A 15,882-nucleotide genomic window follows, 5' to 3' on the forward strand; every position below is an offset into this window, starting at 1 on the left:
AGCAAGTGAGGAACTAACTCCGCACCAATGATGCCATCTATTCTACTAGGAAGGTAGAATTTGTCGTCAGCCAGTGTGAGATTTTCAAGATGATGAAGTTTGGATCTGTCAATTTCACAAGAAGGCAACTTGTCGATGATTCTATCTACCACTGTGGCATCCATCAAAAACATGATGGTAGGATCCAACTTCGACTGAATCGACACACAAGTACGACCTCAAACTTCACTAGTACCACCACCGAATCCACGAACAACGGTTTTCATGGGCTGGAATGGTAGTCTCAAACGCCGACACAATTTGGCTGTAACAAAATGACACTGACTCCCGGTGTCAATCAAGAAACGAACATCACAAAGCTGATCATTACAATCTCGAACATGTGCAGTGACGGTCGACAACACAACGGTCGAATTTTCTACATCGTTGGATGTAGAACAACAACTAATAGGTGATGTGCCACCTGCCTTGGAGTTCAACGAGGACGCAACACCTTCATTGGAACTTGATCTGGAAAAGTGCAATAAAGAATGATGAGATTCTCGACATTGAGCACACTGAGTTTTACTACGACAATCTCCACTCAAATGATCCACATCAAGACAACGAAAACAACAAAACATTCCTTTAATCAAACAATAACGATCCCAAGGAGTCATTTTCAAGAAACTTGCACAATCTACTAACCGATGACCCGGTTTTGAGCACTTCAGACAATTGGGCTTTTTACTAGATGCATCGTTGGATGAATCATTAGATTGAACCACAAACACCTTTGATTTATTATCCTTTTTGTGCCTCATATTAAACGATTCAGTCTGTTTCTCATCAGAAGGAAGAGTCTTAATTTGCTTTTCAATGAATTTGACATAATCGGCATAAGTTGGCATAGCCTTGTCACGGACGGCCGATTCAAAATAGAGGAATATCGAGTCTGACAAATCAGTGAGTCGCAATCTCTTCACTGCATTGATTGAACTGCAAAACCCATCCAAAATCGCAATACAACCTGCTTTTGATTCTGATTTTATTGGACGAAATTCAAAAATTTGTTTGAAATAGGCATCGACTTGCGCCCGTGAATCGTTATAGCGGGTCAATAATGCCTGCCAAATTATTTGATAATTGTTAGCCAATGGTGGCAAATGACGACAAGTATTTGCTGCTTGTCCAGTAAGTCTACTTACAAGATATTGGACCTTCTGCTGATCGTTCAAACTCTTGTTGTCATGTACCAATGCCTTAAATAGTTCATAAAACACCGACCATTGAGTCTGGTTCCCATCAAATTTCGGAAGGTCGACTTTGGGCAGTACCGACTCGGACACGACTGGCTGTGCACTAGCTGCTGAAGCTGCCGAAGATTGAGCAATAGCATCAGTCGCCTCTTTCTGTTTGAGAGTGTTAGCCGCTACTTCAATATACTGAAACAGATCTAGGTGTGAGTCGTTAAATGCTACAACATGATCTTTATTCAACTCAAGTTCCAACTCATTAACCACTAATTCTGTCTTTTCATAATCCGAAATGGTCTGAGACACCCGAGGATACAACACTAAAAATTGCTCAGCAACTTTTGGATCAGAGACATTTTTAGACAGTTCATAAATCCTTTTCAATCTGGCATTCAATTGTTCCAGTTTAGCGCGATGAACCCTGATTTGTTTCTGTAATTTTTCCTCCATCTTGAACTCATACACAAAACAATTCAGCCCCGACAATACAAACAACAGACAATAAAACAAGAATGAGTTCAAAACTAAATGGAAGGAAGAATCACGACTAGTAGTTATCAAAGTTAAACTTTGATTATCAATTCACAAGATAAGTTATTGCTGAAGACAAAACTATATGATTAGATAATGTTCTTCCAACAACTCACAAACAAACGATAACTTGTTGAATTGAACAAACAAAATCATGCTGTGATTAACCTTCACTAGCATGTATAACAAAATGGACAATACAAATTCCAACAAACTAAAAAATTCCCAAAAAAGAGCACAATGAGCCTAGTTTCAGGAAAATTACAATTTTAACTGAAATAAATTTAATTTCAGACAAAAACAAATTGACAAGAAACCTTGCTCTAGAACAAGGCTACAACAAACTCAAGTTGAGCATAGATCAGACCATTCTCAACATGCCAACATTGGACAAATACAAAACTGCTTAAATCCAATGTGTGTGAATTAATCAACAAATTACAAATTTAAATTCATCACGGTTCGGAGGATCAAAAATGTTCTGAACAAAGCTCAGGCTAGAGCTACCAGAGGACTGTAATTTACTATTCAAATAATCAAATACAAACAAGGGGCAAAATTTAATCTTCAATTTGAGCCAGGTTATTTGTACAGTTAAACTCTGCATTAATGAACAATAAAAAAGAGCAAAAACTCACCAGATTCAATCCAATTTTGTCTACTTGCCCTTCGAAGCCTTTATTAGGTGTTTTGGTCAGATTCAAGGTGGGAAGAAATCTGGGAAAAAGACAGGTTTTCACTTCCAGGCTGTTTTTCCGTGTTCAACTTGCAGGCTCTGTATTGTATTTTGAACAAAGCTCAAACTGGATTCTTTATAAATTCAAATCCGATTCAAATTAATTCAATTTAACACTATTTATGCTGTTATACTCAATTCACACACACTACACTCAAACAATCAATTACAAGAAATTTCCGAACGAAATTACATGACAAAAAATACAAACTTGATCTTGCACAAGACGACGGGCTGACAATACAAGACAAACTGACCGACTAATGGACAAAAGCAAGAAATGAAAGCCAGGAAGACAAGGCAAAACAGCTGGACGATCGACACTGGTGCCAACAAGCCTGCTATTGGCAGAACTGTAGTCAGGGATTTGGCGCTACAATTTGAATGCTCTGGCCAAACCAGTATATTTTTAATATAATTAATTTAATTAATATAATCCCAGATTAATTTTCTCTCTCTGAGTTTAAGTTTTATTTTTTGTGTCATGTGTACTGTATTGTATTGTTTTTCTAATTCTCTCTTTGCTTACAAAAGGAATTGCATATATGCCACAAATGAATTACATTATGTTACTTAATGGATTACATATGTACAGTGAATTGTAGATTAATAATTACATGAATCATCTCTTTTTCTTTTGAGTTTTTAAATTATTATAATTCATTGTAGTTTTTCTGCTCTCTTAGTATTTCACTCTTAGTACTTCTTCTTTTTGGATTGAATTTTTTTTTTTTTTAGTTTTTCATACATTCCATATGTTACTTTTTTCTTTATTATATTTTTTCTATTTTCGACTGAATCTCAAGCCACTAATTATAGCCGACTGATTACTCGTTGCCATCGCTCAAACTACTTAGTTTTGCTGGTAACGCCAATGATAATATTATAATCGATTTTTAAATGGGAAATATTTTAATTTTAAGTTTTTGTAATGTAGTGTATATGAAAATGTTTATATTTTTCACATTTGTAAAGTTTGTTTAATGATTTTGGCAATAAATATTCCTTTCTTTCTTTCTTTCTTTCATTACCCAGATTTTGAAGAATTGGTGGAGGAATTTCCCCATGCAAAGGTCGGACGAGTTCTACTTAATTAAACAGGTGTGTTGAACAAACTTGTAGAAATTGTAGTTTTATTACTTAGCAAGTTAAGTAGGCCTAATACTATGTTGCAGTCTACGTCTTAGGCTAGGGCCACACGAGCGCATAAAGTGCGTCCGTTGCAACTTACTTTTTGACGTCCGTTGTAGAAATACATAGAAGTGAATTGGTGACATCACACGAGGTACATGTGTACCAAGTAACGGAAGTCATAATGGACGGTGATTTTTGAACTGCGCAGAAATGCTACAACGCACGTCGAGACATGCAAAAGTTATTGCTTCATCTGGTTCCATTGCGTAAAGCCTACTGATGTTGACGCACCACACTCAATTCTCGTGTGGTGTCATTGGCGACGGCCGTCAAAAGTTAGTTGCAACGGACGTACTTTGTGCGCTCGTGTGGCCCTAGCCTTAAGGCTGTGCAAAGACTAAAGATAAACTTTCTTTTACTAGTGATATTTTTCAAAGTTTTTCGATTTGTATATATCACAATGAAGAAGTTTTCTGAAGGTGTGTACAGACTTTCGCTGTGCTCCGCAATCGAACATCACTCGAGCAGATCGATTGATGATCGACCGGGGAGCAAGAGTGGAAGGCGAGAAGACCTAACATCTCCTGTAACGTTCATGATCGGAGCGATTGCAGAGCGAGTGCGGAGCGTGCGTGGAGCGTGTTGGAGGCGCGTATATCTGTACGCACCTTTAGGAAAACATTTTTTTCTGATCCTTTTTGAGATATGAACGCCTAAAGTTTAAATTTTTGGGACAGAACATTTCAAATTCGGTACGAGATAAATCCATGAAATTCAAAGGATAAATTCTTCATGGTATTGTTGATTGAATAAAACAAGAAAATTTTAAAAAAATTCCTGAAAATATCAATTTTTGAGAAAGTTATTCAACTTACAAAAAAACTCAACTAAACGTTATTTTTGGTCATTTTTAGTAAATTGAATAACTTTCTCGAAAATTGATATTTTCAGAATTTTGTTTGTTTTATTAAATCAACAATACCATGAAGAATTTATCCTTTGAATTTCATGGATTTATCTCGTACTGATTTGAAATTTTCTGTCCCAAAAATTTGAACTTTGAGCGCTCATGTCTCAAAAAGTAATGATTGGAAAAAAATGTTTTCTTAAGAAAACTTTTTCATTTTGATAGCATGATCCTTAAGCGATCCTTGATCATGTCCTTAAGCGCGCCTCTCCACTAGGAAATACTGAAATGAAGGGCATCTAATGGGTGATTCTCATTGAACATAATCTCATGACTTATATTATCATTGTGCAAAATATCACTGTGAGGACAATATAGATGGTGATGATGGTTGAAGCCAAAAATGAGGTGTTTTTCACAATACAAGGAGCTTTGTTGTCAGGTGTACCTGGAAATCTATATGAGATAGAGCGCTCTACCTAGTCTCAGATTGTAGAGCAGAAAATTACGCCCAGAGGTATTTTAAATTTTGAATCTAGATTGTAACAATCGGGATATATTGTTGATCAAATACGAAATATGATCAAAATTGATTTTTTTATTAAAATATCACTCATTTTTGAAAAATTTCCGTACTCATTGGAGATAGAGAGTTCCGAATGTTCTCATTCCATTCAGAATTTTATAATCTTAAAAAAAGCAGGAGCAAATTATTCTGTTCGATCACTGATTTTGCCGGAAATAGCTGAAAACTGGAAAATAAACCGAAAACACGAGTTTTCTGGGCTAGAAAACTCACTCTGTATATAGCACAAGGGAATTTTGCATGAAGAATTTGGTTCTGAACTTCTCTCATGTATCCGATAAAATATTAAAAAATCAGAACTACAATATAAATTGCAAGCACACCCCCTTTTTTATGTCTATATTGACTGGACTTTACTGTTCCCCAATATTTATATTTTTTCAAATATCTGTTTAAATGGCAATAAATATTGTTATACATAATTATTCAGAGTTTACTGAGACTCTGTTGTGTGAATGGAGCGATCGCATCACAGCGGAGACACAATAGTTAGGCGATCGCTCAAGGAAGGGGTGGAGCTTGGGATTAAAAATTAGACGGAATACTCGTGGGGGCGGCGGTTGCCGATCTCGCCCAGGGCGGCAAAGTCCCTAGGGCCGTGCCTGGTTATCTCTTTGAGAGAGAGAGAACGAGAGTGTGGGACAAATAATGTGACTATAGTGAGGTTCACGTTATAATGGCAGTGTTTGATTGGCAACGGTATTGCTATCCTTGTCTATTATTCAACAAAGTGGATAGCGCTATCTCTTTCTCGCTATGCTTTGTTGTCAGATCGTCTTTTAACAATGTAGAATTCATAATTAATTAACAAAATATTTCATCTTAATTATGAAAATTCGTTATGATATTACTGAAAAATAAATTTCTGCTTAATAAAATATAATTGATTATTTTAAACCAGAATGAACTGTACATCAATAAACCTGTATTAGCTACAGTCTATAGAAGACATTTACAAGACAGAGGATCAGCAACGTTTTTCTCCTATTTTCTCCACTGCCATTATAACGTGACCTCACTATAGCAGTGATGACGTCACTACGTAAACAGTTAACGTGAGTATGGGAGCTATGTATCACTCCCATTCTGCTGGGCGCAATCTGTGCACAGTATGTCCAAGTAGAGACCCGGACTTGGTAGAAAATACCTTTTTTCCTAGTTGGTAGCAAAATACATGGTCCCAAAGTTCCAGTCACCATTCCCCGCAATCGTAGAAAAACAGGATATATTTATATTTAACTTATTTAAACGTGTAACCTCTTTGCTGCAATTGAATGAAGAGGGTTTCCTGGCTCAGGGATGACTGTTGAGGGTGCATTTTTATGGTGTTGCACAGCTTGGCAACATGGCAAGTGAACCAGCCGACACGTAGGGGTCATTGTCCCAGACACTGGGCTAGAGTCGGCCTTGGGAGGAAGGATCAATGCCTCCGAGCCTCCCTGTTTTTATTTTTCTCTGCTTATTCTGCTATGCTATGCTGGGATGCCATGTAGACCTACATCCGTTCATTCCAGTAAGTATGAAATGTTGCATTCTATACTCACTGGTTCATTCACAATATGAACTCTTTTCAACTACAACTAAAACTCTTTCAATTTACTCCATAAACGCACACACAAAATCAGGATACCAGTATTCACAAACCATGATGAGTACGGTACAAGACCGGATCAAAAGGAAGATTTAAACGAATATTACAGTATAATGACCAGATTAATTTCAACCAATACAACACTATGAATTTAGTTTTATCATAAAATTGTAAGCATACTTCAGTCAACGGTTTTTCCTTTACATATTTGTTTTATCATCTTTCACACTTGTTTTCTTGGTTCTTATTTTGTACTGAAAGTAAATTTTGTTATCATGGCGATTCTGTTGCTTGAGCCGCCATTTTGTCACACCGTTGATGAGTGGGAGGAGACTGTCTAGCTGGGCCAATGGCAGGCGTTCATGCCCTTGACCAATAGCAGTATTCGCCTACTAGTATAAATTCTGCTGCTCTTGTATTTAGTTTTAGTTTATCAGAGATTGACAATGGTGTAACAACCGAAACCGGTCTTTCTAAGTATCAATAAATCTGTGGTTTTTTGACAATTTCTTAGTCTTTTTCATGCAACTAGTTGAATATCATTAATTACCAAGATACTAAATCTCAATTATTATGAAAATTCGTTATTAAATCATTGAAAAATATTTTTCTTGATGAATAAAATACAGTAATTGATTATTAACAAGAATGAACAATATTTATTATAAAATAACAAGAATAATATTATATCGGAAATGCAAGAAATTATATCCACTATAGAAGGCAGTGGTATCAGCAACCCTGTAGTAGTCCTATCTTTTCCACTGACCGGGGTCAATGGATGAATGCGTGACCAAGGAAGCCATCAGACCACAACCATTAGAACACTAAAACGAAAACCACATTTATTTTTCCCCTGTTCTGAGAAAGAGGAGGAGGATAAATATTCTCTGAAGAAAAAGAAGAAGGAGAAGGGAGAATAAAAAATAAAAATAAGGTTGCTGTTCTTTGACTCGCATTGACTGGAGAGTAGAGACAAAGTAGATATTAATTCATGGTATTTTATTAATTTAAAAATTCAAATTAAAATTAAAAAATTAAAAAACGAAAAAGATGGACACAACTTTAGCATGTGGAAAATGATTATCATGTAAGGAAACCTTTTTCATCCTGAATGATAGATCATGAAGACATTCAAGACTTTGATAATCTTTACAATAATTAGAATTATTACATTACATAGTTTGGCCGACAGTGAGGTACCAAATTTCCAAGCGAGACACACGGAGCAAGGAAGCATTAGCTGTTCTCATTGTGCTCACTACAATAGGGAGACTATACTCCGTGCAAATTTACTTCAGACTTGGAGGAGTTTGCGGCGCAGAGAAATGGAGGGAGATCAGCCAATTGCAGTGGCGGCCAATAGGTGGCTACACACGGTCACCAATGGTGTCTCTCTGGTGTCACACTGGTGGTCCAATATAATTTGAGCCTTAATTTGTTTCTCCAATAACTGTCTTCTTTGCATCATCTTGTAGATGAGGATGTGGTTCATCAATCTGCTAGTCAACTGGACATGTTGTTGAAATAGAACAAGGTCCCCTACACACAGGGACAATAGTGGAATCCACTAGCCTAGCCAATAGTGGTGGCTACTAAAATACAGTTAAGTGACCTTGATGTGAGAAGTGGTTTGGAGCTTCGAACATGCTATATACAGTATAATGCCCATTTGTAAAGGTATTCACTAGTGTGTAAGGAGTTATACGAATTTTCAATAGAAAATCATAAATTGGCAGACTACCAAGAAACGAAAATTTATTGAAAAGCTCTGTGCTGGCACGAGACACAGAATGTCATCTGTCTTTGTTTTATTTCAGTAATGTAACTGACCAATCGAAATTCAGTGTGGGACAAATCTGTCAAAAACTGAAAATAGGTCAGATCTGTTAAAATCAACGAACTAGATCGATCCGTCAGTGGTCTGTTCGGCTGTTACATAAAGAACCTCAAAGTTTTGTCAAACAGAAACAGCTGAATGTAAAATGTGAACAAGCTAGAATAGTGAGAAGTGTTCTCCCGGGCTGGAGAATGGAGAACTCTAAGGTACCAAGAATACAGGTATTTGTATTCTAGTTACCTTGGTTTAGGATTTAACTTTGCGAACGGCTACATCGCATACATCCTATAATATTAAGCTAGCAATTTCAGTATTTATCTGGTTATTTATGTCCAACTGATCTCGAAAACGGCTCTAACACTTTTCACGAAATTTGGAACTTAGTAGGTTTATGATATAAAAATTCAATTGCACTAGGTCTCATACCTGGGAAAACTCCCTGAAGGACATGAAAAAGATAATAATAATTAATCCTTGGAAAAACAGATGATAATTTCGTCGATGATTATCGAAGATGCGAGTGCCTGTGTGGGAGAAAGACGGAATAATATGTTCAGCTGTTAAACTATTTACAATTAATCAGCTTATCTCATGAGAAATATTATCTATAAATTTTAATAGACTTGATCAAAATAATCTGATTTGTTATATGACATGGTATATGATTCTAAATTAAGCTGGGTTTACACAAAAGTTATTAACAAAATGTTGATAACTCAATCCTTATACATTCTGTTAGATTGAACGGAACTTGACAAACACATATGTTCATCATGTGTATGATAAGTTATGATCAATCTAATAGAATCTATAAGGATTAAATTATTAACAGTTTGTTAATAACTTTGGTGTAAACACAGCTTTAGTGTATATCATTCAATTTTCAAAGTTAATAAAAATTTTACAGTTTCAAGTGATTAGTGAGTGTTATTTTGTTATTCAATTCGGTTTGTAAACAATCTAAATTATAACTTTTCTGTTTTCAAGTGTTTGGACTGAAAATTGGACCTAAATTCAAGTGTATGGAACATAACCTACTTTTTGAAATATTTCTAGTGTATAAATTAAAATTCGGGGAAGAAACAGTATGGGCTGTGCCTGTTACTACTTCCCCAATCATTTCAAAGAATTGTGTTCTGTTTATCAATAAATAAATAACGAGCGAAGCTCGTTGCCCCGACATTCATCAATAATACATGCAAATAACGATCCTGCTAACAACTGATTTGTGTTTTTATTTTCTCATGTACTTTCAATATTGTCCTGTTATATCCTGAAAGGAGTGAGTCAATTTCGTTGGCCAACGAACTAGATCTGTATAATTGTTTGGAGAATAATTTATTGTTAAGAATTTTAGGTTAATTGATGACAGCAATCACCGATCTTACAAACCCACAAACTGAGAAAGACTGAAGCCTCTAGTCACCAGTAAGAACTCGCTACGCTAGTATAAAAAGTATAGAATCGCGCTATAGATTTTAGTCTATATCGAAAAAAATTCTATTATTTCTGAGATATTCTCTCGCTTTCACCACCCACTTACTGTTTGAAACAAAAAAGTTTCTAGCATGACTAAATGTCATGTTTTCTGCTCAAAATGTCTCATCATTGACAAACATCATCATTAAATAAAAAATAACTATATGTTGGAGGAAAATGACCAAGACACCAATAGGAATATGACATTCTCCCCATTATGGTGATATAATATTCTTAATTATTACAACATTACATAATAATTCTGAGAGAAGTGATATTGAAAAATAACATATTTTTTGATGTTTTCAATGTCATAGAAAATTAATTCCCTTTCGATCCTCCTACTCTGGATTTTTTCAACACTTATGGAATATCAGGAATGATATTCTTCAATTTTGTGGATTAATTGGAATAATATTAATTTTACAGAATTTGGCAACGCTTTAATTTTTTCGAATGGAGGGCCAAGTCTTAACCTTTTTTCCACGAACTACTATATAGTGAGTGCACTATTGGTAAATGGAGGATAATACTCCATTTTTACTTTCCTTGCCCTATTACCATAGGTGAGGAAAGTATTGCTTTCCGAAAAAAAGTGTGTGTGTGAGTGTGTGTGTGTGTGTGTGTATACGATATTTCATCTCCCAATTAACAGAATGACTTGAAATTTGGAACTTAAGGTTCTTACAATAAAAGGATCCGACAAGAGCAATTTCGATCAAATGTAATTCAAGATGACGGCTGAAATGGCAAAAATGTTGTCAAGAGCAAGGGGTTTCCGCGATTTTCTCGAAAATGGCTCCAACGATTTTGATCACATTTATAGGTACCTTGAATAGTCATTGATGAGCTATATCAACTGTCACAAGTCCCATATCTTTAAAAATTTCAGGAGCTCCGCCCCATCTATACAAAGTTTGATTTTAGATTTCCAATTATCAGGTCTCAGATATAATTAAATTTGAAATTTAATTAAAATGAAAAATTTCGAGTGGAAAAGATTAAGCATGAAAATCTCTACAATTAATGTCCAGTAACATAAATTGAAAATAAGCTTGAAATTTGGGAAAATGTGATTATTTAATTGCAAACTGTTGGCAACAGTTTGATTCTATTAAATCATTCACTATGAAGAGATAGCAGATCTCGTGTGTATCCAGCGTTATTGTTCTGTCACCAGCTGGCTCAGATCTTTGAATAGTAGACTTGAGATGCGCGTTAACACTAGCGTCAGGTGATCAATTTTCATTACGGCAAGGAAAGTTGAGTGAGTGCGCCACACCAGATTTTTTTCGTTTAGAATGAGGAAAGCCCAATGAGCATGAAAGAAATAATTGAAATTAGTTCAAGAGATGATAATAATTTTTTTCCTGATTCTTTGTATTCTAGTTTTATTTTGAAACCATGAACAAGTATGGTTACTTATAATTATTATACTCTCAACTTTCCTATTTCCATAATGTAAAACTATTTTTCCCTGATATAATTGGAAAGAAATCATCATTAGAGCTAAATAAATTCGAAAACAAGCTAGATCTAGCCTATCGACAAAACTCGACAAAACTACTGCTAACTACAAATGGTAGAGTGGTAGTACATGACATTGAATAAACAGAGAGAGCTTTCCTTGAGTGAATACTGCATAATACAGTTTTCGACAGGTTTAGCGAGAAAGGGAAGTTCATTGAACCCTGCAACGGATGTTTTGTGAGTATCCATCGGTACACTAAAAAGCGTTTTTAAATCCAATCCATTGTCATCTTCCAAATTGTATTGAAAGAGAGGTTGAGCTACATCAGGAAGAGGAATAGCTATAGAATAGCTCAGGAAGAGGAATAGCTGTAATAACATTTTGCTCCCTCATGCTCTTCATTATTTTTATGATGATTGAAGATGCTCACATAAGTTATTGTTCCATTCTACTTCCAAGTAAGACAATTGGAAAAAATCAGCATTTGATTGACTTATTTTTTAAAAGAAAAGTCCCCACTTTCCAGTTGAAGAATGCTTAAATTTTGAACAATGTTATGGTAATGTTAATGAAATTTTGAATTCTTAAATAATATTATAACAGAACTTTATATCAAATTAAATGTTATGTGATGAATGTATCTCAAAATTGTTGATACTTCAATAACATCATCGTCATTTTATCAACAATCTCGTTAGATTCTTCACCATTGGCATGATTGAAATAAATTCCATTATCATCAACGCTACCAATTCGGTCATAAGGATCTTGGAACAATTCCTTCAACTTCTTGTTCTCACCACAGAGAAGAAAGAATTCCTTCTACTTAGTGTTCTCACTTTTCAACAATTTAATGCGCTCAACTATGCCATTCTCCTTCTTTCTGTGCATCTTAATCTGTCCTTGTCCTGTCCGTTTTTTACCAATGAGATAGAGACATTGCATAGTACTCACCATGACCTCATATAGTTTCGAATTTTGTCTTTTTGAGCCCTCAACTATAAGAAGAGAGTTCAAAAAGGAAAAATTCCAGATTGTTGATAAAATTATCTCTAAATGATGCTGATCAAAAATAAACCTTATCGTCATATCTCTTAGTGAAAAAATCTGTATATCTGTTAATGGATGAGAATATTCACTAGGTCTGGTACGGTTACTTTGGTACATTTCTGATCAAGAGGAATATACTAAGTATATTCTGTACTTATTCTGAATTAAATTTCAATCTCCAATTTTTTTTCCAACGCCTCAATACTTGTATACTTTGACAAGTTTGCTGGTTGATGAGAATATTAATTTCTTAGGTTTTTGGTTTTTTCAAGGCATGAATGTTTTCAAATGCTGTAGGCTAATCTCTATTCTATCCATTTTTATCCAAATGAATCTTTGATAGATATTTATATTCTATATTTTTTCTAAAACAATCCAACGCCTGATAATACTTTAATTAAATTGTGTATTCTGAATATACTTTGTATATTGGTAAACCGGTACTTTTGTTGGTTGAACCTGTAAAATTATTTCAAGTTTTTATTTATGGATTGAATGTAATATAGATCATTCAGTGGACAGTAACACGTTTTCGTTTGTTGGCGAGGAAACAGTGTTGTAGTGGTGGTGATAGGTGTGACGTGGGACTTGGGATGGTGCGCTGTGGACTGTGAGATGAGCCAGGAGTCAACGAACCCTGGACTCTGGACCAACGGCCTCTCAACAACAGCAGCGGTGCCTCATTCACTTTCCATCTCGGATGCCACATTTCTTTAATAGGTCATCCACGGCGGGGTTGCCGCTCTACCAGAGGTTATTCAACCTTCGGCTACGGCTACTCTTCTTATCGTACATTCTGGAAGATGGGAGAAGTCGGTGGCGGAGGAGAAGAAGAAGGAAAAGGAAAAAAGGAGGTGGTGAAACAGAAGATTGATTGATTGATTGAGTACTTTATTTATGTAGATTACAATATATATATAGGTGTATAATACTGGCTTATACACTTATATACAATAGCTTACAATACAGCAAAATTATAGATGAATTTACATAATATAGACTAAGAAAATAATTATTGAACTGTATATGATATGAAAAAGTAATTTGTAATATAATAACTATAGATAATTATATTGTTATGCATCTACATAAATTGGCGGAGCTTTGGACATATCAATGTCCATTCTTCGGAAAGAATATTAAAAATATCCTCCCCACTAACTCTCTACCAAATGGTGGGTGGAATATAAGAAGGAGGATGTTGAATATAAGTTGATTGATTGATAGCTTGATTGGCTGCTTTTATTTTTCCTTGAAGGGCGATGCTAGGGCGAAGCCGGCCCTCACTTCCCAACCATCCTATACAATTTCCAATACAACTACTGCTACGTACAACATAAGTAGATATTAATTACATTTCCTGGATACAACTTAAAAAAATTGTGAGAAACAAAAAAGTCAACTGATTTGAAAATGTTTAATAAAATTTGTGAATCATCAATAATTTTATTGAAGAATGGATAGAAGGGTTGAAGAAGGGGAGATGGTAGTAGAGTAGTGTAGAAATGGAGAATAAAACGGAATACTTTGGAAATAATTTCAAAATCCTTTGAAAAATTCAAAGCTAACTCCATTAAAACATTCGTTTTGTTACTTTCTGACTCAAACCTACTTCATGAATATCTCAATAACCAGTTCATTTCAAATTATTCACTGGTTTTTCAATAAGAAGCTTTGTGAAATTTTTAAGCGAAAACTGATATTTTAGTGGTTTTAGAAAAACCGAAATGGGTGATTGAAGAAAAACTAAGAGGAAATCAACAAATTTCAAAACCTTGTAGAGTACAGTGATGGTACTAGGATTACTATTCTCATGGACACACTGTATAATATAGGTGTACTCTATTCTTGTACAGGTTTGTAGTGGAGCTATTTCCATTGTCCAGTGCAGGAAAGTGAATACACGGCGTGAGCGGTAGTTGATCCTGTCGATTGATGCTCAGTACAATGAACTCTTCTAGTCATGACGATCATCATCATCATCATCGCAAGGAATCTCTTCTCAAGAGAGCAGAGAGGAAGTTTCTTTGCAAAATGGAAAAGCAAAGAAAATAGAAATAGAGAATTGGAAAATGCAGTTCTTATCCTCTTCGGTAACAGGTAATTCTGTAAACACAACTAAAGTACTAAACTACCGTATTATAATTTATACCATATATAGAGAAAACATAACGACTTACTCTATTGGTATTCGTATGATTTTACTGACGTGTTGTTTGGAGGCTGCAGGGCTGTAAAAAAATAGTAAAGTGTAATAGTAGTATAGAAGGTGGTATTTAAAATTCAATTGAATATAAATATCATATTGGAAATAAGGTAAGATAAAAGAGATGTGACCCACTACAGTGCATAGAGGAAAGCGTCCCTAGCTTTGCTTGAATTAACCGTTGCCGTATTTATTTATTGGATGGAGAAAACAAATTCAATATTCAGAAATAAAAAAAGCTATTGATCAAAACTTTTTTTGTTTCTTAATTTTATCTCAAAAATAGTCCAAATATAATAATTATCCACAAATAAAGTATTTCTATTTTGATGGGCTGAGTTGTTCAATTATTATAGAAATTACTAGCATCCTCTTTATACTTTTTTATATGAAAAAGGAGGTACTTGTGATTTCTATAATAATTGTATGAACTGTAATGTGAAATAGAATAAGTTACATGAAGATTCATTACATACTCATAAGACCAATATTAATAGTCAATGGTAATTAAGATTGAACTTGATATATAATACTTGTTTCAAGTAGTTTTAAAGAGACAAGTTCTCACAGAGACAAGTAGTGTTTTTGAACGATATTAGTGTCACAGAGACTAATATTTCTATAAATGGCAGTCTCACAGGAACAAGATCCCACAGAGACAAGGTGAGTCTCACTGGAACAAGTAGAGAAGAAGAGTGTCATTCGAACAAGTAGTGTCACTGGAACAAGTAGAGGGGTAGAGTCCCATTCGAACAACTGGAGTGTCACAGAGACAAGGTCAGTCTCACAGGAACAAGCTTGGTGTGGTGTGTTGCCTACACATGAAGATGAAGGCATTCCATTTGTTCTAATAAATTGGATATCATCTGTTTTTTTTTGACGGAAGCGAAACTGAGGTCTTAGTTTCGACTCGATCGGCTTTTGTCTGTTTGTTTGTACTGCAGTTACAGTCGCAGTTATTGTCCGATTTGGATGAAATTTGGTATGCAAGTTCTTTGAAACAATGCGCAGAAACGTATGTGTAACGATTTTTGATAAAACATCTGTTTTCTTGTAATATTTGAAAAACTGCAAACTAACCTCAATCCAGAAAGGATGTGTATTTGAAGATACAGC

At 35.0% G+C, this 15,882-nt stretch overlaps 1 protein-coding gene across 2 annotated transcripts in view; it reads right to left on the reverse strand.

Annotated features, from left to right (window-relative positions):
* The window catches only part of LOC111052586 (calsequestrin-1), a 121,380-nt gene that overhangs the window by 52,727 nt on the left and 52,771 nt on the right, over positions 1–15,882 (reverse strand). Inside the window, exon 2 of one of the 2 annotated variants that reach the window (XM_039437951.1) lies at positions 14,741–14,791. The exons of the other annotated variant lie outside the window; for it this stretch is intronic. Coding sequence (XP_039293885.1) covers positions 14,741–14,791 — 51 coding nt within the window. The remainder of the gene's footprint in view (positions 1–14,740; positions 14,792–15,882) is intronic. 2 annotated transcript variants of the gene reach the window in all.

This window comes from Nilaparvata lugens, chromosome 1 (assembly GCF_014356525.2).
Source record: "Nilaparvata lugens isolate BPH chromosome 1, ASM1435652v1, whole genome shotgun sequence".
Taxonomy (NCBI): domain Eukaryota; kingdom Metazoa; phylum Arthropoda; class Insecta; order Hemiptera; family Delphacidae; genus Nilaparvata; species Nilaparvata lugens.